We start from the raw sequence: 26,416 nt of genomic DNA on the forward strand, positions 1-26,416 counted from the left end.
TGGTTGCAGAACTGTATTATCAGTGTAGATTTATAGATGGTATCTGTATACACTGTCCGTGGTTGCAGAACTGTATTATCAGTATAGATTTTTAGATGTGTATCTGTATACACTGTCAGTGGTTGCAGAACTGTATTATCAGTATAGATTTATAGATGTGTATCTGTATACATATACACTGTCAGTGGTTGCAGAACTGTATTATCAGTATAGATTTATAGATGTGTATCTGTATATGTTGCCAGTGGTTGCAGAACTGTATTTTCAGCAGTTTGGTTGCTAGAAGCTGTATTATCAGCAGTTTGGTTGCTAGAAGCTCTATTATCAGCAGTTTGGTTGCTAGAAGCTGTATCAACCATATCCCCGATGGTTGTAAGGTTTGTGAGAGGGAATGAAGAAATCGGAGCTCTAATTATCATAAATTCTTTTCACGGTTTCAGAATCTGAAAAATGTCAGTTTTTATATCATCATAATTCTTCCTGGTTGTAAAATATTTAACAACCTTTATAATTTTAAATTGAACAATTCGCTCCCTGTTATTTTTATATAATATAAAACAAATGTCAGGTACTTCCATATTATACATATTTCATCTTTCTAATTTATATTGTGTACTTTGTGAGAAACCATTTAAACCAAATTTCTAGTTAAATGAATTTCTTTGAAGGATTCTTTTGGAAAATTGAAAAAGATGCACATTTTTACACTGAATTTATTATTATTTGAAAACTTTTATTTTCATTTTTAAAAAATATTTCACAAAAATACTGATTTTTGGTAATAAAATAATAAATCTAATTGGTTTATTCGAGATTTAACCTTGATAAGGCCTTTAAAATGATGTTTTAAATGTATTGGAAATATGAATTTTTTTTCAGCATTGATACATATGAATTTTTCCAGCCCTCTAAATCGTTGAAAAATCCTCAAAAATGCGCTCTAGAGCATAGTTTAAAAAAAAATTTTAGAAGGGGTCGTTTAAGTAAGTTTTGTTGTATGATCTATACAGTTGAACTAAAACTATGTCGAACATTTGAAAATCTCTCTGTTAACTTTAGCCAACCAATATTGCTTGAGAAAAAACAATCATTTTCATATATTAGAACCCCATTAGATTGTTCTTCTGGGCTTTCCGAAATCTGAGGTTTATACATGTAGTAAATGCCGTACTCTGAAAACTTTGTCCAGAACTGTATCAATCCAGGTTCAAATGTACACCATGACACAAACTCTTAAGCGATCAATGCAAAACTAATGGGCACAATCTTATCAGCTCTGAATGTCAATACAGACACAAGCGTAGTTATCAAACAAGCCTTAATCGATCAATTTCAAATCTCTAGGCACAATCTCAGGTCATATGTTCCAACAAGGACTATCAGCTCTGAATGTCAAACAGTGACACAAGGGTAGCTATCAAACAAGCTCTTAATCGATGGATGCCAAATCTAGGCACAATCTCAGCTCGTATGTTTCAATAAGAACCAAATTACTCTCACACTGTAATCAAAGCGTAGTTAAAATTGAATTTACATATTTAAAAGATTAACATAGATAGATATAAACGTAGATAATCTAATCATAATGCATGTCTCAATCATGTTACTCATGTTTGCAGGCAATGTACAACGTAATATGTCTAAGTATGTTCAGGTTAAACAAATATGGGGATTGCTGTATTTATTACAAACATAATCATCTATCCTGAACTGTATCAAGAGAAACCTTAAAAAAAGGGTTGGCTGAAATCCAGGCCCTAGCGTTATAAAGCGTTGATGGAACTTGCATGGCATCATATTAAGGCCTCATTGTGATTTAAACTGAAGTATAAACAAAATGTTTCTTATACGACCCCTTCTTTAATTAAAAACTACTTGCACATGACCTTATTTGAGTAATTTTTAAAAGATTATTGGAGCTTTAAAGCGCTAATTTCTATGCCCAATCAATCTGCAACTACAGAATCCTATGCTGTTATTGGTTGAATAAAAACAGCTGATGCACACACATGTGTAAGAATTAATGCCTTGTGGTGTTAGCTGTTATAGAGGCTCCTCTCCTGGTGGCATGATTCTTGTTTTCCTTTTTACCACAGATATACTGGGCTAGAACTTGGCGGAACTTGAAATCCTGAAAATCCAGGAAATGTAATCAGCAAAGTTTTCGCGGTTAAATGGATTACAGGTGTCAGGTACATGCTCAAACTTTACAGAAGATAAAGTGTCAAAATGGACTGTATTGGAACCCAAGCAAAGATTCCATAATTAACTTTTTTCTACAAAAGATGTCTAGAAAAAGTTGTTTATACTGAAGTTTTTTTTTCCAACCTTACGAAAAAATAAAAAAAAGTTCTACCAAAGTAGGTTGATTACCAAAGAAAGGAATTGAGTCTTTGTCACAAACTCTGATTTTCTAATACCTATATCTTTGCAACCCAATTTTGTAGACGTTAGATATTTCAATCTATGAATTCTGTTAGAACTAATAGCCTAAGTTTGAAATATTAAGGGTTTCCACCATCAGGTTGCCAAGATATAAGGATTAGAAAATTTGAGTTTGTGGCAAACTCAATATGACAGAAATTCATGGCAGTTGATTTTAAGCTTGAAGCATAGACAAATACCGTTCCCGAACTAAAAATATAATATATTTTGAATATAAAGTTATGTGGATCACCGTTCTTTCCCCATATTTGTAAGATTAATCTTTACATATTTGCTTACATTTAATCAACACATACTAGATCAATATATATGAGGAAAAAATGTTATCTGAAAATATTGTTAAAGCAGAATGATTTTAAAAACGTGTATGACTTTAACTTCTGTCAAAGTTAACATTTTGCATAGTGTAAACAAAATATACCAGCCTACCAGGCCTTTAAAGGGTGCGAAGGGGCCCTTTTTTTGGCTTTTAACTGTTGCTTTTAAAGTGACCATTTTTTAAATATTTCAAATTTTGGAGGATTTTTCATTCAAATTGGCGCAATTTGGTCATATGAGTTTCCATACAATTTTGGGCTCACTCGGTTAGGCCGTTTTCACATTTATTGGACACAATCAAAAAGACAACATCATGACAGACAAGCAAAGTATATAGATAGATGTACTTTGATTGTCCAGGAGTATGTTTGTTTGGTTATATCCAATAAATGTCAAAAGGACTGAACCGATAAGGCCCAATATTTTGTGGAACCCCAGGGAAGATTTATGGATAATTTAATTTTCAAAAATTTGCCTGCAACAAAATTCGATTTTAAATTTTTTTTAAATCCATGAATTTTTTTATATCCCTGAATTTTTTTTTTATAAATTTGCGAAATTTTTTTGTTTTTTTGCAATGTATTCAAAGAGATATCTCATGCATGTTCACAATTGAAATAGAATATGGGCGCAAAGCGCTCTAAAAGCTTGGTAGTTTATTCTTGAGGTATGTTAGGCTTCTTAATGTTTTAAATTGTAATCTTGACACTGGTAAAATACAAAAGTAATTGAGACATAAATCTAATCTGTTTTTATCTGATTATAACAAATTATTACACATCAGAATTATTTGGAATACAAACAATTTAAAAAAGAATTGAAAATTTTTATTTTGGCTCTGAAATTTTCATTTTTGATGGAACTACAATTTTATTTGTTAAATATTGAAATTCAATAAAAAACCTTAAAAATGGTTTTATTACAAAAAGAATAGCAAATGTATTTATTGTTTATTTTCACGAAATGTTTTTTAAGGGGGGTGGGGGGAAATGAATGAATTTTGATTAGATAAGGGTAACTTTTAAAAATACTTATCAATATTATTTACTCTGAGGGATCTACAATATATGATAAAAAATAAAAAATAAAAAATAGTTTTTAAAACATTTTCATTTTACCTTGAACACATAAATAAGGATATTCATTGAAGAGTTTAGACCAATAAGGATATGTGAGAGGATTGACAAAACTTCTTGTTTAGGTCCCCAGGCCAGGCTGCTACTGCAGGGCCACAATTCCATAACCTTTAAATTCAAACAATCATAACATTGTATTACAGGATATGCTGCTACTGCAGGGCCACAATTCCATAACCTTTAAATTCAAACCATAATAACATTTTATTACAGGATAGGCTGCTACTGCAGGGTCACAATTCCATAATCTTTAAATACAAACAGTCATAACATTGTATTACAGGATAGGCTCCTACTGCAGGGCCACAATTCCATAACCTTTAAATTCAAACAGTCATACCATTGTATTACAGGATAGGCTGCTACTGCAGGGCCACAATTCCATAACATCTTAGTTCAAACAGTCATAACATTGTATTACAGGATAGGCTGATGCTGCAGGGCAATAATTCCATATCCTTTAACCTAACAGTGATAAAATATTATTCCAGGCTAGGCTGCTACTACAGAGCCATAATTCCATAAACTTTAAACCTACAATATCTTTGGCCAGTGTACTGCATATTACTGCAGAACGCACCGAAAGTTTAGTTGCGGGTGCGATACCCATTTAGATATCCATTTAGATATCCATTTAGATATCCATGTTTTTATGTCTTTAAACTGTGAAGTGACTTACACATTTCTTGAACACTTTTTGTGATATTTTTCACACTTATGATCAATAAAAGGTTGATAAGGGTTCCATTCTCAATCAGAAATGCCTTTCTGTAACTGGAAGATCACTTGAGATTATGTTTACAATCCCTTTCAGAATATTTAGTGGGACCAATAAACTGTGGAATATTAAGACGACTGTTAAACTCTTAAGTTGTGATTATAAATAGTTGAGTAAACATGAAACACGTGAACCCTATATTAGCTGGTTGGTCTGAAGGAGTTAAGTCTTTGCCACAAATCAAAATTTTCTATTCAGCATATCTTTGAAACCTGATAACGTAAGCCTTTGATATTTCAAACTTAGGCTATTTGACTTAACATAGGTTAAAATATCTAAGGTCTACAAAATTGAGTTTCAAAGATATAGGGATTAGATAGTTCGAGTTTGTTGTAAAGACTTAATCACTTAAAATACAGGGGCTTGGGTCACATAAAAAAAATTAAGTGGGGGAAGCACCAATCCCCCCCCCGGCCTGTTAAAGGTTAAAACTTCAAAACAACATCAAGTACAAAAAGTTCGCATAATTCATGTTGTAATAATGAAGAGAAAAAATGAATTAATTTATTAAATGTTTATTTTTTTAAGCATGACAATCTTAAATTCTTTTTATGTTAAGAAAATGTATGGTAATGTTGTTAAAAAAGCTAATATTAGAGCTCAAAATCCATCTGCAGACTTCATGAATGCAAAATAAAATTACGAAAATCTTATTAATTTTTATTATTAAATGGACTGTAAAGGAAAAATGAAAGAGGGTATAGGCTGAAAGCTAATCACTTTAGCTCTCAATCGCGACCCATGAAAGTTATATCTGATGTTCCTATCTCAAGAAATTGATTTACAACTTGGTCACATTTATACGAAAATTAATATATATACAATTTTGTATAAAAGTGGTGGGTTTAAAAAGATCAAATTCAGCAGATATGCAACCAATCTGAAAACGATGATATCCCAGAGAAAGCTAATTGTAACTTAGGTTTACTCCAATTCTAATTTTATATTTGTTATTTCTATTTTTTATAGATTTATTTCATAATATTATTTATACGTTTGTATTGCTTGACCAGAAATTCCACCAATGGAGGTGCAGTAAAGTGGTCACGTGATACAGGCGGAGACACGTGACCAGTATACTGCTCTGCCATTGGTGATAGTTCTGGTCACGTGATTTAAGTTTAAGATTTTCTAAATTTTACATATATGAACTTTTGTATAATTTTAACACAGTTTTGTATTAATTTCTCGAGACAGGAACATCAGACAAAACTTTCCTGGGTCGCGATCAAGAGCTAAAGTGATTAGCCTTCAGCCTATACCCCCTTTCATTTTTCCTTTACAGTCCCTTTTAGGTCGTATTTACGGCTTTGGATGTTTTGGTGTTTATTTTGTAAAAAAAAGAGGCCGAGCAAAAAAGATTAAAATAGATGTAAATAAGGAAAATAAATAAATGAAAGTCTGACGGTGTCACATCTGTAAGAATTTTAATGATATTCTCCTGGGGCCTGAGTGCTTCCAGTATAATGTATTAGAATTGAAAAAAAGACAGTCATCAACAAACTTGAAAAATGTTTTATTCATCTAAATTGTTTACAATGAGGCTCTCTGCCCTTTCACTATATTTTAGAACTTGTTGTTTTAGCTTTTAATAAATTGGAGAAAAGTTATTCTTTGCTAACCCCACATCTGTTCTGGAACACTTCAATTTTACCTTTGACGCTTCAAAGATGTTTAGAGCTGTCTTGATAGAGTGGCAGATCATGAAAACAAAGACGATCCCCATGAGCAGTGCCGCCATTGTTGAGTCACGTCGGTGCGCATTTCCCTGAGTGATGGAGTTATGATGTGCATGTGCCTGTAATTAAAGATCTTTTTCTTTTATGTTTTTGTTAATAAAGAATTGAAATAAAATAGGGGAAGTGTAAAGAATTGACAAATTTTTACATTTCTTGTTTTTTCTTGTTTATATCTTTCAGATTAAGGTTATTTAAAGATAATCTTATAACATTACTTTTTTCACTTTTATAAAAACTATATAATTTATTACCTGAGAAACTGCCTTGTAGATCAAATAGTTTAGAAGCATCAAGACAACCATAGGAATCAGGCCCATAACTAGTATATAGTTATAAATTAATTGATAAGTAATTCGAATTTGGAATCAACATTATTGATTCCTTGTAATTCTTAAATTGCTTGTAATGATATAAATATAAACAAATTAAAATTCTAAATATTTGGTGAAATTTTAAATTCTTACAATCTAAGATTTGATATTTAAAATAATTCAATGAAAAAAATTTAATTGCAGTTAAGTTTCTAGATTTTTTCAAAAGAATAATTTAAGAATTATGAAAAATATTGGATGAAGTTAGCTCCTTTCTGCAAATATCCATCGAAGTGCATAGAAAAACTGCAAATACACTTTTTATTAGTTTTTCGCGAAAATACTTTTGGCATCAGAGTGCACCATTGAAAAATCAAGATTTAAGAGTAATGAACAAAATAAGGGTTCGGTTTTCTAGAGATGGACACTTTCAGGTTTTTTTTCGATATGTATTTTCATTGTTTGTTAACAGGTGACCCATTTAATTTTTTTTTCGGTTTAAAAAAAAAATTTAATTAAATTTTTTCAGAATTCTCGTTCATTTCCCCTACTATATTATTCTTTTTATAAATGAATGATTGTTAAATTTAATTCTTCGGTCATTAAGATCTTCCATTCCGTAAAAGTTTTTTCACTAAATCTCTCATTCATTAAAAAAAATATTTTTTTTAAGTTTCTTTGAAAAAAATGTTGGTTCAGAAAGAAAAAAACAGTAGTTTTTTTCCTTGTTAATCATTGGTTTTCTGAATGACATATTATTTCTACACAATGCCCATATCTAGTTACCAGGGAACAATCAATTTAGAAATTTTACAAATTAAAACCAATTCATCACATTTCGAAATTTAAAAGTTTCCACCTAGTAATGTTGAGATTTATTCTAAATCCTCATGTGCCAGAGACAATTTGTGTCAATAAGTTTCTTTTTGTTTGATAAATTTTAAATTTGATTTGATTTTAGAAAATTTAAAAAAGTGCATTCTTCAATTTGGTTTAAAATTAAATTTTGTACACTTGATTAATAAAAATTTCTTCTTCCATAATTTATAGAAAATAAAACCATCGTTTTAAAAATGATTATTTTATTATTAGGTTTTTTTTTCATGTTGTTAAGAGAACGATCAGTTTGTTTATCCTAAAAGTAGTAGTATTCATCTCCCTACTCAGGACACATTACTTACCAATACAGTTAGTAATCCTAGTGGTTGCCACGTATGACAAGGTGACTAAGTCAGGATTTGACTTTATAGCGGGTAACTGAAACAAGATTTAGTAAATAGCATGTAAAAAAATTTGATCTGCATTGCTGTTCTACCTATTGCCGGTTCACATTTAAACAACGATTAATAGTTAATAATAATGGAAGGATTTGTATTAGTGATTCAAATTTGAACCAGTGGTAGGCAATTCAAAATTATTAAATTTGGTTCAAGGAAGTCAGACTATTTAAACAGCCTAAGAACAACTAAAGGGAGTTCGTTTAAATCAGAACCTCTCCCCCCCCCTAATGATACATCAAAGGGAGTATTTAGAGTAAGCTCCTGAGTTATATAATCATTAATCCTAACCAAATCCAATGTAAAATTTAATATTTGATTTAAACATTTTCAAATGTAGAAAGATGATTTTTAAATTTTAAATTATGAAAGGTATAAATCTCTTTGTTCAGATAAGCTATGTCAACATTTTATGAGAAATAATAGAAAATATTTATCTTGTATAATTTAAAATGAACTTATTGAAAAAGTACTGCCCTTGTTAAGTTGATAAAACTTTTTGAAAGATACCAAACACCCAATATTGTTAAATGTTGATTATTTTGCTACTATAAATACAGTGAACAATAAGTCTTCTGTCTGGTTTCTAAATTACTTAAAATTGAATCCATTTCAGGAGAATTGCTTTTTCTCTCAACAATCATTCTCTAGATATCTCATTTAATTTGTATAAAGAATCAACAGTTCTTTATCAATGTTTTACCCCCCCCCCACAATAAAGGCCTAAGCGTAGGGTTGCAATACCTATTCATAGCCAAATTTTAATGCTTAGGGTGCTTGCTAAGGAGATTTGAAAAAAATATCAAAAAAAGCAATGAAAGATAAAAAATATGCAAAAAAATTCAAAACTACTATTAAATGAAAAATAGAGTGGGGNCCCCAGCCTGTTAAAGTTATCTCACTTTGTTTTTATAAAAAAAATACAACTACGGAATTGAATTTTTGCTGCAAACTCTGAATTTCTAAGCCCCTAAATAATATGTAATGGAATTAAACACAAATTCAAGGTTTCTATATCTTTGATATCTACTGTTTTAAATCTTAGATATTTCAACTATTCTGTCAATAGTGCAATTTGGCAAAGTCTTTGCCATAAACTCGGATTTTCTTATCCCTTTGTCTTTACAACCCAACATTATAGACCTTAGCAATTTCAAACTATGAATTCTGTTGTAACCAAAAATTGAAGTTTAAAATATCAAAGAAATACACCATTTGAGTTTGGGGCAAAGACTAAATCCCTTTAGGGAAAAATAATCGGTGCTATGGAAACGCCTCAACAGGGAAACGTCTCAACGCGGAAATGCCTCAAAAACCGGGTTTGAGGAATTTCCGTTTTATTTTGGGAAATCCCTCAAAACTGGAAAAAGTTGAGGGATTTCCGAATATTTTTGAGGCGTTTCCTAATATTTAAAGTTGAGGTGTTTCCTTTTTTTTTGAGGCGTTTTCGTTTTTTTTTGAGGCGTTTCCGTTTTTAAAAAAAAAGTTTTTAAACTTTATTTAGTTGAGGCGTTTCCGTTTTTTTTGAGGCGTTTCCGTTTTTTGAAAAAAACTTTTATAACTTTTTTTTTGAGCAGTTTCCTCTTTTTTTGAGGCGTTTCCTCTTTTTTTTGAGGCATTTCCGTTTAAATTTGAGGCGTTTCCGTTTTTTAGAGGCGTTTCCCTTTTTTGAAAAAACTTTTAAAACTTTATTTTGTTGAGGCCTTTCCTTTTTTTGAGGCGTTTCTGTTTTTTGAAAAAACTTTTAAAACTTTATTTTGTTGAGGCGTTTCCTCTTTTTTTGAGGCGTTTCCTTTTTTCTGAGGTGTTTCCGTTTTTGAAAAAAAGTTTTTAAACTTTATTTGTTATATGGTCGGACATGGGCATCAAATGATATATGGCAGTGTCTTAACCTACCATAACCCCACATATCGTCTATTACTTAATATTTGATATGTGGCTGCAGCGCTTGGCCCCCTAGCCTGTCCTAGTTGCAGCGCTCAGCCCAGAAATTGTCATAACCTAATCTAAACCCCCATATCTTCCTATCAAACCCAACACATCAGCTATCATCTTTGTCAGTTTGATAACCGAAGCGCTCTGCCACCTAGCCTGTCATAGCCGCAGCACTCGGCCCAGAAATTGTCTTAACCTAACCTAACCTCACATCAGCTATTCCTTTGTCAATTTGATACTGTGGCTGCAGCGCTCGGCCCCCTAGCCTGTCCTAGCACTCGGCCCAGAATTTACCAAACCTAACATCCAACTTATAAAAAGTGTGCATCTGACCTACAGAAATTGTGCATACGACCTACAAAAAGTGTGCATCCAACCTACAATTGATGGTACCATCTGACCTACAAAAAGTGTACATCCAACCTACAAAAAGTGTTATACATATGACCTACAAAAAGTGTATATCCGACCTACAAAAAGTGTACATCCAACCTAAAAAAAAGTGTACATCCGACCTACAAAAAGTGTACATCCGACCTAAAACATCTGACTTACAAAAAGAGGGTATATCGCTGCCTTCTAAATCAACTCAAGCTCCATGCAGCACATGGTAGAACTCTATCACGCCTGTAGGTCGGATTAAAGAAAAAAAATGTGCAACAGACCAACAGCTGTTGTAGGTCGGGAAATTAGTTGGTCGGAAGTTCAGTATAGAGGATGTTGCGTATATACCAATCAGACAGACATTTTCAAATAACTTTGTTAGAAATCAAAAAACTTAAATAGAAACGCCTTCTATTGAATTGAATCAAATTGATAATCAAAAAAGAAAAGATGAGTCCGTCCTAGTTTACGATTTTTGAACCCCAGCCCCCCCCCCTCCTATCAATTTTGTACATGATCATTTTTATTTTTTAGAAAATAGTTTTCTAGGAAATTATAAAAAAGATAAATTTGATGCATAACAGGCAAATTTTCATCATTTTTAATTATTTTTAGTTTTTACCTAAAAATTCAGCAATCAAAACCCTTGAAACCCTAAAAATTGTTTTTCTCATTTTTTCTAATCCCTATTTCTTTGAAACCTCATGGTGTTTAATTTGTGGGAGGAGATTAATTATTTTGGAAAGGGGGAAAGATTTTTAAAGAAAGGAACTAAGTTTTTTTTTAAACAGAAAAAGAGGAAATGCGTCAACTAAATAAAGTTTAAAAACTTTTTTTCAGAAACGGAAATGCCTTAAAAAAAAAAACACGGAAATGCCTCAAAAAAAAGAGGAAACGTATCAACAAAATAAAGTTTTAAAAGTTTTTTCAAAATACGGAAATGCCTCAAAAAATGAAACGCCTCAAAAATAAGAGGAAACGCCTCAATAAAATAAAGTTTTAACAGTTTTTTCCAGAAAACGGAAACGCCTCAAAAAAAACGGAAACGCCTCAAAAAAAGAGGAAACATCTCAACAAAATAAAGTTTTTAAAGTTTTTTCAAAAAACGGAAACGCCTCAAAAAAATACGGAAACACCTCAAAAATTTGCGGAAACGCCTCAAAAATATTGGGAAATCCCTCAAAAATATTGGGAAATTCCTCAAAAATAATTGTCAGGTGAAAAGCGGAAACCCCTCAAAAATTTTAGGAAACGCCTGAAAGTAAAGAGGAAACCCCTCTAAAAATGGGTTTTGAGGGATTTCCGCTTTTTTTTGAGACATTTCCGCGTTGAGACGTTTACGTGTTGAGGCGTTTCCATAGCACCAAATAATCTTACTGTTTCGTTGTCTGTGTTGACTTTATAGACTGTTTTGGTCTCGTAGAACTTGTTGATGTTGTACAGGAAGGAGAAGAGGACAATGGGAACTATGTACAGAGCTCCACGGTACATCTTCAAAATATGAATCTAGTTTACTCGGCATATTTACAATCAGGGGCCGAATTAATGAATTTGAGCTAGGTTCCTTAACTTCCTACTGCCAGTTCAAATTTGAACCATGAAAAAAAAAGATTTAGGAAGGATTTGAATTGGTGATCCTAATTTGAACCAGTGGTAGGCATGGTTAAAATTCGCTAATTTTGGCTTGAAATTTGAAGCCCAATCTTTCTTGGTGCAAAAATTCTTGAAATCAAAACTAATTGTTTTTTTTAAATCACCAGGTTGCAATAATAAAAGGCAGTAAGACACATCCCTCTACTGCTCCAGCAATGGGGGTATACAGATAACTTACTTTAATACCTTTGAATGGAGCACAGATGACGATGTATCTCTCTACTGCTACAGTAACAGTGGATTATACAAAACTTACTTTGATACTTGTGAATGGAGCACAGACTGTGACGCATCTCTCTACGGCTACAGCAATGGTGGTGTAAACGCTTCCAGTTAAAGCAACGTGGATTATTCCGAGCAGCATGGGAACCAAGTGGGGGAAAAAATATGTCTGAAATAGAAATAGCGTGACCGTTGGGGTCTGAATCTATGTATAGCGGGGGGGGGGAGAGGGGAACACCTCCCTTTCCTTTTCTTGCAAAAATTCCTTTAAGTTAATATTGGAGTTAGAAAAAAAATTTGTCACTTTTTCAGTTTGAACATTTTGTTTGAAAATTATTGTGCGTAAAAAATTTGAATTTAAAATATTTTTGGATATAAAGCAGGTTTTTGTTGTTATTGATAATTTTTCTAAAATTATTTAGAAGATTTTCATAAAACAAATTAAAAATGATTCTCTACATAAACAAAAAGTTTCCCGTCCTGGGAATACAACTAAATTTAGCAAGGTTTAGTGAGAGAAATAAGAGAATTAAGAAGATATATTGATATACAGAATTATTCATCATGCTCTCTAATGAACAGAATAGATATAAGTATGGTAAAGAGGGGTTGAACAAACTCACTTTCACTTTTCAAAGTGAGTTTATTCAACCCCTCTGTTTTGAGGGCACTTCTGACCATCCCCCCCCCCTCCCAAGCCCTATATATATATCTTAATTAGTAATTTTTTATTGAATTTTTGTAGCTCAAAAAGCCACCTTCCATAAACGGAAAATTCCAAGCAAAATGTATTATATGTTATTCAGTAACAAATGAAATTTTAATACCTTGTGGACACTTTTGTTTGTGCTCTACTCTAATTGTTCTATTCAACTTTTTAAATTACGACAAGGACCAAGTGAACTAAATTTAGTTATTGATCTAAATACAAATAATGGGGTTCAATGTCCTATATGTAGATGTACAGCTGTTCCTATTAAAGTTTTCTACCCATTGTGAAAAAAATGTAAAATCAGATGAAAAGAATATGTGTAATCAATGACTTTTCAGCATTCTTTCCAACCAACTATTTCATCATACTTTCCAACTATTTCATCATACTTTCCAACTATTTCATCATACTTTCCAACTATTTCATCATACTTTCCATGTTTATTTCCGACTATAAAATTAGATGGAAAGCTGTTGTTCCTCAGATCTAATTTCTCTGTAAAAAGGGATAAACCTACTTTATAAAATGTTAGTACCAACATACCAATGTCTTAAACGAGAACATCGGAGTCCTCTTACCTTTAAAGAATGGATTGGGCGAGATGATACAGTGTATATTTCCCGTAATATACAAAAATACTCTCAGAACCCTCTCTTACAAGATGAATGGGTAGTACCAGCTCTTGATTGCAATTTGTCCAAGAATATGATTTCTCATGCAGAATACATGCGTCAATATGAGATGTATATCCGGCAATATCATTGGGGAGATCTAGATTCTTGGATTAGGAAGACTCTAGGATGTTGGTGTGAAAATCTTTCACAGTGTCATGCGGTAGTTCTAAGCAAGTTAGTGAAGAAGAAGCTCCATGAACACAGAATGGTAGAAAAGTTCCCATCCTACCCCCATCTGATGAATGTAGTAGTAGTACACTAATATTAGATGAGTCCCCACCCTACACACAGAAACATGATGAAAATCTCATGAGTAATAGTGTATAGTTTATTTTGTTTAGTATTTTTTGATTATATATTTTGATGAGTCCCCACCCTACACACAGAAACATGATGAAAATCTCATGAGTAATAGTGTATAGTTTATTTTGTTTAGTATTTTTTGATTATACATTTTGTAATATCGGTATTTTTAGTTATTATTTTTAATTTATCTCATGTAATTTCATAATAAAATGTGTAAATAAAAGTTCTGTTTAGTTTAGTATTTTATAATTTGTAATATCGATAGTTTTTAGTTTAGTTTTTTAATTTATCTCGTGTAATTTCATAATAAAATTTTTACCTCGCTCTGAAAAGTTCTTGTATCAATCCAGATTTTAATAATAAATTTTTTTGCCTTACTCTTAAAGTTCATGTATCAATCCAGATTGTATCTAAGAGGTTATGAAATATAGTTATAAGAAGATAATAAAAATGAAAATTATTAACAAGAAATTTAACTCTCTATGGGACGTAGGGTAACTGAGTAAGAGAGAGCGGAAAAAATATGTAAAAGAATGTTCTGATGAAAACATTCATGCAATTTGTGAAGCTGTACATAATGTACTTAAAGGTCATTGTACTACAAAATCAAAAATTGTATGTAGGAAATTAAAACTTTTACGGAAAGAGTTAAAAAAAGAAGCAGATCAAATTCACAAACTGGTGATGGTGTGTTTTCACTCATTGCAAGTACATTGTTACCGTTTTTGATTGATCTACTTGGAAGTAAAAAATGAGGACCATTTTTATGCTAGTAATATGCAAAGCTTTCTATTTCCCTTAAATTCAAGATCGAGCTTTCAAACTTACATTCATTTAAGTTATATATCAAATGATGATATAGAAGTTGCAATAAAATCAATAACTTTTGATAATGAGTATGAACATTACATACATGGTGAACAAACATTAGCTTTAAAAATGAACTTAAGCTTTGAAACAATATCTAGTTATAGTTGGGATAAGATTATATCCATTTTTAGCATCAACCCAAAGAACAAAGGAATTTGTCAGATTGAGTTAACAAATCCTACCTTCTTCTCTTCAAATCTACATAACCTGTGCAGAGCAACATTTAATATAGTAAATATTGAAACAGGTAATGACCCTAAATTTACTACAGGATCTCCAACTTTCATTGAAGTAGTTGTTAAAAGTCAAGCAAAGAGAATGAAAACACCATTTCACATTAGATTCCTCATGTGGGGAATCTCAGAAAAGATTTCCAAACAATACAAACATGGAGTTTTGCATTCAATTACCTCAGAGAATGGAGTTTCAGAAAGATTGGATGTTGTGCCTGAAATCTATACACTTTTCTAATAGATTCTCTATACGCTTCAACATTGCTCCATAAGTATAAGTGGTATAAAAACTTCCGGAAGCAAGTGGAAAACTGAAGGTGGTTTAGGGAAAAAAGTACCACATGAACTCCCAATAGTTCTTAAACATCTAAATCAGATTACAAGAGGACTTCTCCATTTTACCTCAGATGCAGATGTTAACTATGTTGTACGGATTCAGTGTAATAAATCATATGATAGTAGTACATATGGTGATGAAATGGAAGTGGAGTTTAGCAAAGATTTGATTCAAATGCTTGGGTTAGGGTCTGATCAAATGAAAACTATATTTACTAAGTCTATTACTCTGACAGGACCATACCAAGCAAACATATTTGCCCTTCATCCGCATCAATTTATTGTTTGCTGTGATCTTGTTGAAGAATCAATTCTAGGAGGTCATCATGTACAAGTTTTGAAATACTTTCCCAAGAAACACACAACTGATAATAGAGTAGATTGAGAGTTTACTAATAATGATTTTGTTAAACTTAATCTTAAAAACTTTGATCGAATTCACATTCGTATTGCTGATATCAGTGGAAAAACCATTGAATGCGATCCTGACATCCCAACAAGAATGCAATAAATGTTTGTAAATACATACAGTCAATGAAAAAAATGCACCTAAGTCCAACCCTTTTATCAAATTATAAGAAAAAAACATCATGGGTAGTGGATTTTGTATTGGAGGACATTCTAAGAGTGTTGTTGAAATGACAACCTCCAAACTGGATTATTGGTCTCCATTTGTTGTTGAAAACAGCGTGAAGAAGAAGTTATAAAATAGAAATTAGACCTCAATCAATCTCTGGAGATGGACCTATTGAATTTCAACTATCAGCTGACCCTGAAAAGTTTATAGATATTTTTACATTAACCCTTCATGGTAGAGTAGGTGTTAGAGTAAAGGGATCAGATGGAAAATGGGGACCTGTAAGTAAAGACACCCCGAAACCAGATAACTGGGGAGTTATCAATAACTTCTACCAATCACTTTGGTCTTCTGTCACGGCAAAAGTTAATGATTGTGAGATTGGTGATATTGCTAATAATTCATATCCATATGTATCATATCTACAAACACTTTTAGGAACCTCTGCCAGTCAAGCTGCAAATCATATTCTTTCTGAGCGAGGTTTCATTAAGGATTTAGCTGGTGACTATTACCATGGACAAGTTACTCCTGATATGTGTACCCAAACTGCAGATGGTCCTTTCTATCTAAGAAGGAAAATTCTTCTTGAAAGAGAATTTGTTGATTTTACCATTCCACTTCATAATGATCTACTGACTGTGGAGAAATTTTTACCACCAAATACTAAATTATCATTCACATTAAGAAAGTCAAGTGATGACTTTTTAATATGGAAAGCAAATACTGATAATAATGAGTATAAAATTGTATGGGAGGATCTACACTTGAAAGTAATGCTATTGGAAGTTTTTCCACACTATTATCAAATCATCAAAAACTTCTGAAGGAGGCTGGTGCTTTAAAAATGAAGTACACTCAAAATGTTCTCAAGACATTTGCTGTTCCTAAAGGATCAGTAGAGTTGAAACAACATAATTTGTTTTTTGGGAAACGTCTACCAGATCGTGTATATATAACCTTTGTGGAGCAGGATGCTTACAATGGTAATGATAAAAAGAATCTATTCTACTTTGAAAAGAAGCTACTCTGATAGTAAATGGTGTGTCTGAACCATCTCCCCCTTACACCTTTGAAGATGGAGTGGATGAGAAAGAATTGTATTTCAGTTTTCTTGAAAATACAGGAACATCATCATTTGAGATGGATAGTGTGAATGTATCATTTGATGAATTTAAGAATGGGTATTTTACATTTGAGAGAAGATGCACCCTTTTACTTTGGTAGCTTTGGTCTACCATTAATAGAAGAAGATATAATTAATTTCTTGTAAACTTACTATAAAAAAGTAATCTATAATAAAATATGTATTCAAGATGGTTGTGGTTTGTTTTGTATCGCTTTTGTCAAAAATGTTTTGTCTTTAAAATCATATCATTTTTGTATAAAGGGATTTAATTTTAATGATTTGAAAGAAAATGATTATAGAGTTTTAAACTTTATATGAAATTTTAACAATGTTAACAATTTTGTCAATTGTTTAGTTTGAATTTCGTCTTTGTTTAGTTTGAATTTCGTCATTATTTAGATTGAGTTTCGTCATTGTTTAGTTGAAGAAAAAATATTTCAATGTTTAAAACAATAAACTGTATTTAATAACTTTTATTTAAAGCAATAAATAAATCGTACAATAATCACTTCATTAGTAGGTATGCAACACAGGCTCCTCTTGGTAGACTTTTACTCTCCATAGTTGTATTTAAAACAGTCACTTCCAATCTAAATTTACTGTTAGATGGTTAGATGTATTGCTCTTGTAAGACCAGTCCAAGTGCATGGTTAGGCTTTGTTGATAGAACCCAACCATTGTATTGAAATAATACAAGTAGTAGATAGTTGTTTTGTTTCACCAGATTGTATAGTCTGATCTTCATGCAGCAACAGTTGTAATCTACAGTCAAATAAATTGCTATATTTTGAATGAGGTTTAGGTGGAAAAGAATATTCATATTCATATTCAAGCTTTCTTTTTTCAAAATCATACTGAATATTCAACAACACTTGCTTATATTCTTGCATAATCTCCATCTCCATCAACAGCTACCACCCCTGTCAGCTGCTTCAGTACTACTGATGCTGCTGACGGCTGCTGCTGATGGCTGCTGCTGCTGCTAACGGCTGCTGCTGCTGCTGACAGCTACTACTGACGGCTGCTGCTGATGCTGACAGCTGCTGCTGCTGCTGCTGACGGCTGCTGATGGCTGCTGATGGTTACTGAAGTAATCACAATTTAACCTAAGAAGCTAGTACACTCTATGTTTCATCATTTCAAAATGAAACCATTGTCCATTTCCTTGCACTTACTGTGAGTATTCATCAAATTATAAACATGTCCTTAAACGTCATCTTTTAAGATATGGTAAACATCAAACATCATCAAAATCAATCAGAATATCCACAGCAAACTCATTATACTACAGAACAGCAACACAATCTATCAGGGTATCCTGTTCAAGCTATAAATTTAGCGAATAATATTCAAATACCAACAATAACAAAACAAATCATCAATATCCAACCAGCAATAAATGATCATACACTTAGCAGGAAACCTATACTACATGGAGAAAACTTCAATTGTTATGACTATTAGATTGAAAGAAAACTTCAAACTTTTCATCAGTGGTCCTTCCAGATCTGGCAAGACTATATTTGTTAAGAAATTCTTGAAAAATCTGAATATTTTCACCAAAGCACCTCCTCAGATTCTAACTGTTGTGTACAAAGTTTTTCAACCTATCTATACTGAAATGGAGGTTGATCACCTAGTTCAAGATGGACATAATCTAACACACCGATTACTTGAGATTTCCAGAGGTGAACCAATGTTAATAATTTTTGATGATATGATCAACTCTGGTTCATTAGCTGAACTCTCTGATTTGTTTGTAGTGGATGGTAACCATATGAATTTATCCATGGTATTTATATCCCAGAAACTATTTGTTAACAGTGATGACAAATAGACAAATAGCATAAAATTGTGACTATTACATAGTATTCAAAAACCCAAGGAATGCTCAAGAGATTAGAAGTTTAGCATCACAGATGCCACCTGGTAGAATGGAATTGATTTCTTACTACACTGAAGCTACATCTCAACCATATTCACATCTTTTTATAAATCTAACACAAGAATGTGAGCAAGAAGTCATGTACCTAAGTCATTTATTCAATAAATCTCATACTTTGAAAGCTTACTTCAATGCTAGAACCGAAGAACTGATTGATGGTGTAAATCATGACAGAACAAATTATAGAAAAATGTATTAAAAATTTTTTTTTTCAAAATCAAACACCTGGAACTGATTCCATGAATAACATGGATGAAACTGAAAGGATAGGTACTCATAATGCTGGTGTTGGACCAGAGAGCGGGGATGTTAGTACAGTGACAGAGGGGATACGTACTCAAAATACTGGTGTTGGACCAGAAAGAAGGGATGATAGTACAGTGACAGAGGGGATACATACTCAAAATGCTGGTGTTGGACCAGAGAGAAGGGATGCTAGTATATGGACAGTTAGAATACATACTCAAATGCTGGTGATGGACCAGAGAGAAGGGATGGTAGTACATGGACAGAGGGGATACAAACTTAAAATGCTGGTGTTGGACCAGAGAGCAGGGATGGTAGTACATGGAAAGAGGGGATGCATACTCAAAATGCTGGTGTTGGAGCAGAGAGCAGGGATGCTAGTACAGAGGGAAAAGGGATACATACTCAAAACGTTGGATCAGTGGGGTAGAGAGATATTTTCATGGAAACAGATTCACACCATTCTGAAAAAATAAAAGATCCTTCGAGACCTGAAAGAGAGTTGAGGTATATTAGCAATTCTAGACCTGAAAGAGAGTGGAGGTTGAATGTTCCAATTTATAACCTAATCAAAAGTCCCTCAAATATATATAGGAATTACATGGATTATGTGGATGAAAATCCTAGAGCTTTATTACATGAAGATAGAAACCCTAGAGCTTTATTACATGAAGATAGAAACCCTAGAGCTTTATTACATGATGAAAATGGGGCTGATGTAGACCAATATGCAGTAGTACCTTACAGAGATTAAACACTTATGTTCAGAATGAATGTTCAGATTGTGAGGAAGTATTTTCTTCAGTAAAAGCTCTTGAGCGGCATAGACATACTTGCAAACCTACACTCTTTGCATGTAATGTATGTGGATTAAATCTAACATCAAGAAATCATTCAACAAATCATGTCAGAGCAATGCATCAAACCAGGAGAGATATAAGAAAGGTTGAACAACGGAGATGAATACACTTAAGCTTATGGTACTGAATGAATGAAGTCAATAATAAAAAATGGGTATTCATTTCAGAGGAGGTGAACTTCAACAAAAAAGGAAAGGAATTGGTGGTTTTTTCCGTGGTCTTGTAAACTTAGTCAGACCTGTGGTTAAAAGTGTAGGTAGCTAAGTTGTCAAGGTAGCTACATCTGACACAGCTAAATCAATTGCTAAAATCCTTGGGGAGCAGGCATTGGACAGCACTATGAACATGACTAAGGATGCACTCCAAGGAAATGACTTGCAACAATCTCCACACAGAGAGGTTAACAACTTTAAAAGAAGAGGATCTGATATTATAGATAACTTACAGAGAAGAAAGATGGTTAGAGGTGCAGGGGTGAAAAGGAAAGCAATGAATTCACCTAAAAGGAAATGGCATGCTGATCTACCTCATTCATTTGGTGGAAAATATAAATCACATAAATACTATAATGATTTAAGTAAGCGAACATAATAACACAAATGATTGGACTAGTGATTTAATTCTTAATAGAGCAGTGACTATATATCTTAACCGAACACATTGTACTATTAAAATGACTCCAACAGAAGCTGAAGACCCATTCAATCAATCCTATCTTAGAAAAGTTTATCATGAAAGGTATAGAAAGGCTGAAAAAAATAGTAAAAAACCCAAGATTAAAATTGGAGGTAGTGTTCGCATTTCAGCAATACTTACCCCTTTTGATAAAGGTTATCATAAAAACTTTACTACTGAGGTTTGGACTGTATCTAAAGTGTTGGATAATTTACCACTAGCCAGATACATTGTGAAAGATGAACATAATGAAGAATTAAATAGTGTGTTAAATGAAAATGAACTTATAGCTTATCAACCATCTGATGTGTTTAAAATTGATAAAGTCCTAAAAACTCGTTGGAGAAAAGGAAAAAAAGAATTACTAGTTAGTTGGCTACATTCTGATAAAAAATTCAATTTATGGATACCAGCTGAAAACATTGTTTAATTATCTTTATAAATGTTATGTTTTAGATCAATATACATGATCAATTTATAAATGTTATGTTTTAGATACATGTTCTTTATAAAAATGAAATAAAAAGATGATTCATTTTTTGGGATTTTATTAACACAATACATTACAATACATTTTATTGAATATGAGTAGTTCACTCACTGTACCCAAAGCTATGAGTCACCCACTTTCCATCCCCCTGCTTCTTTATCATAATCTTATCATTGTAATCACACAGAGCATGTTTCTTTATAGTTACAATATATATTCTATGTGATTCACAAGCTATTTTAGGAATAGTCAAACGTTCACATGTGTTGGGAGATTGTAGTGTCTGAAGGTAATTCTCATGTTTGAGTTGTTTTTCTTTCACACATCTAGAGATTCCCTTTGCAGTACATTTGTTGAGGGTGTCCCGAACATTTATCTATGAGTACATTTTGGAACGTAGAAAGACACCATCACTGAAGGGTGAACCTGCCCCCTCATCCTTGAACTTACTAGGGATCAGATGATTAGTCTTTGAGTAGTTTGGGTGATTAGGGGGGTAGTTTGAAAAATCAAACCACATTTCTTTAGGATCTAATTCCTTTAACCTCTTGTAGATGTTGGTAGGAGATGGAAGTTGATACAGAAATGAATCTGTGTCAGTAAAACCCAACTTGGCACCTAAAATAAATAAAAAATTAATGCACCTAAGTCCATAAAATGAAGGTTTCCTTTAAAACTAACCTGGAAAGTTGGGTAGGATGAATGAATAACGGAAGTTATACATAACTTCCTGGCTAATGCTGAGAATGGCTAATCCAACAAATCTTGGTTTGTTCAATGTAACTTTTTTCCTCATCATCATAACAGCAGCTGATGTTGAACTGTACAACTTTACATGATCAAATAATGGAGAATTGACCATTTTCTGCATCTTCTTCACACTATCTTCTCCCATGAGGAACTTCACAGTCTTGTATTTGCGTACATCCTACGGTAATGACATTTATACTTGATCTTTGTCAACAATGTTAAACAAAGTTTCTTCTTTCCTCCTTCAATTTTAAGATCAAGCTTCTCCGCCATCTTGGTTTGGTCAGAACTCAACATTTCTCTAGTAATGGATAGATGTTCAGGAGCAAGCGGGTACTCATCATGCATCTTGTGGAGATGTGAAGGATATTATAGATCAACTTCTAGATAGTATCCTGTAGATTCATCATCTTTAATATTTAAAATGAATTCTTTATTGAACTTACCTATATCTTCAACCCAAGAAAACCCTCCATTAGGCAAAGATTGAGACATTGCCCAACCATACTGGTTGTTACAATCTAGTAATAAGAGCCACTTTTTCTCTTCACTCTCATTATAACCAGGGACCTCTTCATTGTTGGCAGATAAATGCGGATTTCTAGCCATGGAGACACCTCCAACAAGTCCTTCATCAATGAATAATGAGATTTCTAGATAAGTTACTAGTTGTAGATTAACCTTAGTTTTCTTCAGGCAAGCATGCCAATTTAGACTGGGTGCAGTACTAAAGTGGGTAGGATCAAGTTGGTAATGTCTAAGTGAGTTTCCTCTGAAATTCTCAAAGACATCAGCTAGCAGAGCTACATCTAGACGCATGTAAAGTTCTTGATAGTCCTTCATGGTGAAACACCTAAATGCATTCCAAACCCTCTTGGCATGTATATACTCACTGTCTTCAATGTGCTCCATTGTTAAATCATTGTAGAAACAATCTTTACTCGGGAGTTCATGCTCATTTAACCTTTCAAGGCTAGTGATGTAAGAATATGGGAACACCCCTTTCCTCAACAAGAGATTAAAATCATCATCAGAACAATTCTGAAAGTTACCGAAAAGATGTTTTGTGTTGGGAAAATACTTTGATAGTGCATCTTCTTGGTTTGATACTGTAGTCTCCGCTTTACATTTTAAGTTCTTAACAAGACCAGCTAATGAACCAACTAAGAAATTCAAACTATCTTTGAAATCTAGTTCGAAATTAGACTCAAAAATTTTAACTTAAAGTTGACAAACTTTTCCAAGTTTTAGCAGTTACTTCAATATTTTCTATCTCAGGAATGTTATGTAGCTCTTGTATAATGAAGTCTGCATCATAGTTTGAGAGATTGTGAAAAATCACTGGGATTGATTTTCTTGCACTGAATTGAAGATTACATGTAGAATGAGCAGGTCCTCTTTATTCTCCAGTCCAATGGCAATGGTCATAAACTTTGGGACCCTTCAGCTGTAATTCTTCCTCTTTAGATTGTGCTGTCTTGGTATCCCCCTCTCTAACATAATCATCTTCTACATCTTCAGGTCTACCCCTAGTCAAGAATTCCTTCAGACTCATTGTGTTGGTTATTCCCTCCTCACATATGTGACAGTGTGTAGCACACTTGTATTGTTTATACTCCATAGACTTCTTATCCAGCATTTGTTTCTTCATTCCCTCTTCGTGATAAAGAATATCCATTTTTTCAACTATTGTAATAAGCACTGAAAAAATTTGTTCACTGCGTCTGGACCAGTGTAGTTGGTTTCCTTTGAAATGATTGAACCAGTATTAGTATTTTCCAGTCCATATTTCAGAATTGGGAGTATGCAATACCCCGACACAATAAGCTCAGACATATGAGTTATGTTTCCTTCAGTTTTGTTTTCTGGTTTCAAATAGCTCTCAAAGTCGTAATATTGAACTAATGCATTCTCCATTAATGCACTAATTTTCGTAAATTTTATATTTTGTTTGTTGATGGTAGGGTAGGCGATTTTGGTTGGTTTATTTTTACTACAATGTTGGATATGTTCCTTCATTCGTTCATCACCATTATGATCAACCCTGAATCCAGTTAAACATCTTGGACAATATGTGAAAGAGTGTCCAGGTTGGTTTCTAAGGAGTCTTGACATGGAGGTGATACAAGTATAGTGGGTGTTGTCTGCTTCCTCATCATAAATCAACAACAAGTTGATTGGTTGTGTCTGCTCCTTTTGGCTTATGTAGAGGGGACGAATTGCAGATTCATTTACACCCATTGTGTAGATGTTAATACACAAGGAATTTAAAACTTCAAATTTTGGTACTTGTTTGATAGAGACAGGATATGTGAGTCCCTCACATTTTAGAGTTGATATGATAGCATCATACTTATTTCTGTTTTCCTGTGCATCAGTTGTTCTTGTTGTATTGTATAGCATGTGTGATGCTATCACATACAAGAAGCATCGCTCATCAGTGTTTTGCACGTTGATAACAGCTCTCTTACCAACTATACCTTTAGGAGTAGGTATATAACCAGCACCTGAAAATATGAAATATTTTTTATTATGAAATTGATACATGAACTTTTAAGAGTAAGGCATTTTTCTAAAAAAAAATAAAATCTGGATTGATACATGAATTTTAAGAGTAAGGCATTTATATTTTCTAATTTCTTGAAACTAAGAATTATAATACCTGTTGGATTGTAGTTACTTAATAGTACTCCACATTCTCCAATATGAGACAGAAAATTTCCCGATCCTCTCTTATTGAAGTCCTCTACTCTTTTACAGAGAGTGGCTTGTAATTCTTGAAACTGTGTATCAAAGTCTTCAATCATAAGTAGAGTTTGATTTGGAAGTCTGAATTGGGTATAAATTGATGACTCGTCAGTACGGGTAAAACCAACTTTTACATTGACACGATATTTACAACTTCTATGCGTCCTCATGTATTTCTTAATAGTCTCAAATAAGATTGGTTTAAACCCTGACATGAACTTGAGAATATCTTCAACCCCATTGTATTTCCAGCAGACAGATCTAAAAAATGTGTAATATATTTAAACATGTATGATTTTACACACACACACACTCACCCTTACACACACACTCACACACACACACACACACACACACACACACACACACACACACACACACACATGTCTGGAGTGAACTTTTAAGAGTAGGGGATTGTATGATTTCATACAGTTTAAGATTTATACCTTATTACTCCATCAAATGCATTACATATTTCCACCCTTTCAAAATCACTAGTTTCAACTGAGCCACGACCACTTTGATTTCTTAAATCACTTGAACTAGTTTCAACAGAGTCGGCACCACTTTGATTTCTTAAATCACTTGAACTACTTTCAACTGAGCCGTCACCACTTTGACTTAAATCATTTGAACTAGTTTCAACTAAGCCCCAACCACTTTGACTTAAATCATTTGAACTAGTTTCAACTAAGCCGCCACCACTTTGACTTAAATCATTTGAACTAGNAAAGTGAAAGTGAGTTTATTCAACCCCACTTTACCTGCTGATATATTTCTAATAAAAAGTAGTAAATCAAAATACAAGGAAAATAGAAAACAATAAAATAACATATTTTAAAAGCTTTTATATATTTTTTATTTATTTGGCAGAATTTCTGAAAAATTTATTTTATATAATAAAGAGCAAATTGGAGGGGGGGGTATATAGCGTGGGGGAGGGGGTTAAACAACGTCTGCCGTGGTGGAGGGGTGATTGCACAAAAAGTTAATAAAATATTCATTGAGCTATGACAATTGTAACAAATACTAAAATATTAATATCTTTAATTATTTCTCATCTATAATTATAGCTATAATAATCATAATCATCTATATCTTCCACTTTACCCATAGTTTATAAGACAAAGGTGCAGCAAAGTCTTTGGGTACATAACTTGTAAACGATCTTGCACGAAACAAAATAATAGAAAGACCTCAATAAGAAGCAGGAAATAGCTTTACTAATATATCATTTTATTTCTATGCGTGACTCGCGGGGAGTAAAGAATATAACTGACGTGGTTTGCCCTACCATATGATTATGCGTGCTTTATTGTTTACGCGGTAATTATATATCAGATAAGTATTTCTTACACAAATGGAGTACGCGTCAAAGTATGTATAATCATATGGTAAGGCGGCCGCGTCAGTTATATCTTCCTTCTATTCTTTACTCCCTGCGAGTCACGCATACAAATAAAATGATATATTAGTAAAGCTATTTCCCAGTGGCGGATATAAGGGGGGTTATTGGGGTTATTTACCCCCCCCCTAGAATCCTGGGGGTAAATACCCCCCCCTAGAATCCTGGGGGTAAATACCCCCCCCTAGAATCCTGGTGGTAAATACCCCCCTAGAATCCTAGGGGTAATTACCCCCACCCCCTAGAATCTTGGAGGTAATTA

The 26,416-nt window shown here is 33.0% G+C and overlaps 1 protein-coding gene across 1 annotated transcript in view; it reads right to left on the reverse strand.

Annotated features, from left to right (window-relative positions):
- Positions 1-167: 167 nt before the first annotated feature.
- The window catches only part of LOC111716261 (G-protein coupled receptor daf-37), a gene marked incomplete at its 5' end in the record, with an annotated part of 27,755 nt that continues 1,506 nt past the window's right edge, over positions 168-26,416 (reverse strand). Inside the window, 8 exon segments of the mRNA XM_023491697.1 lie at positions 168-408; positions 2,028-2,131; positions 3,882-4,007; positions 6,332-6,475; positions 6,668-6,735; positions 7,909-7,984; positions 11,701-11,814; positions 12,233-12,367. Of these exon segments, the coding sequence (XP_023347465.1) occupies positions 216-408; positions 2,028-2,131; positions 3,882-4,007; positions 6,332-6,475; positions 6,668-6,735; positions 7,909-7,984; positions 11,701-11,814; positions 12,233-12,367 (960 nt within the window).

This window comes from Eurytemora carolleeae, unplaced genomic scaffold (assembly GCF_000591075.1).
Source record: "Eurytemora carolleeae unplaced genomic scaffold, Eaff_2.0 scaffold2012, whole genome shotgun sequence".
NCBI lineage: Eukaryota > Metazoa > Arthropoda > Copepoda > Calanoida > Temoridae > Eurytemora > Eurytemora carolleeae.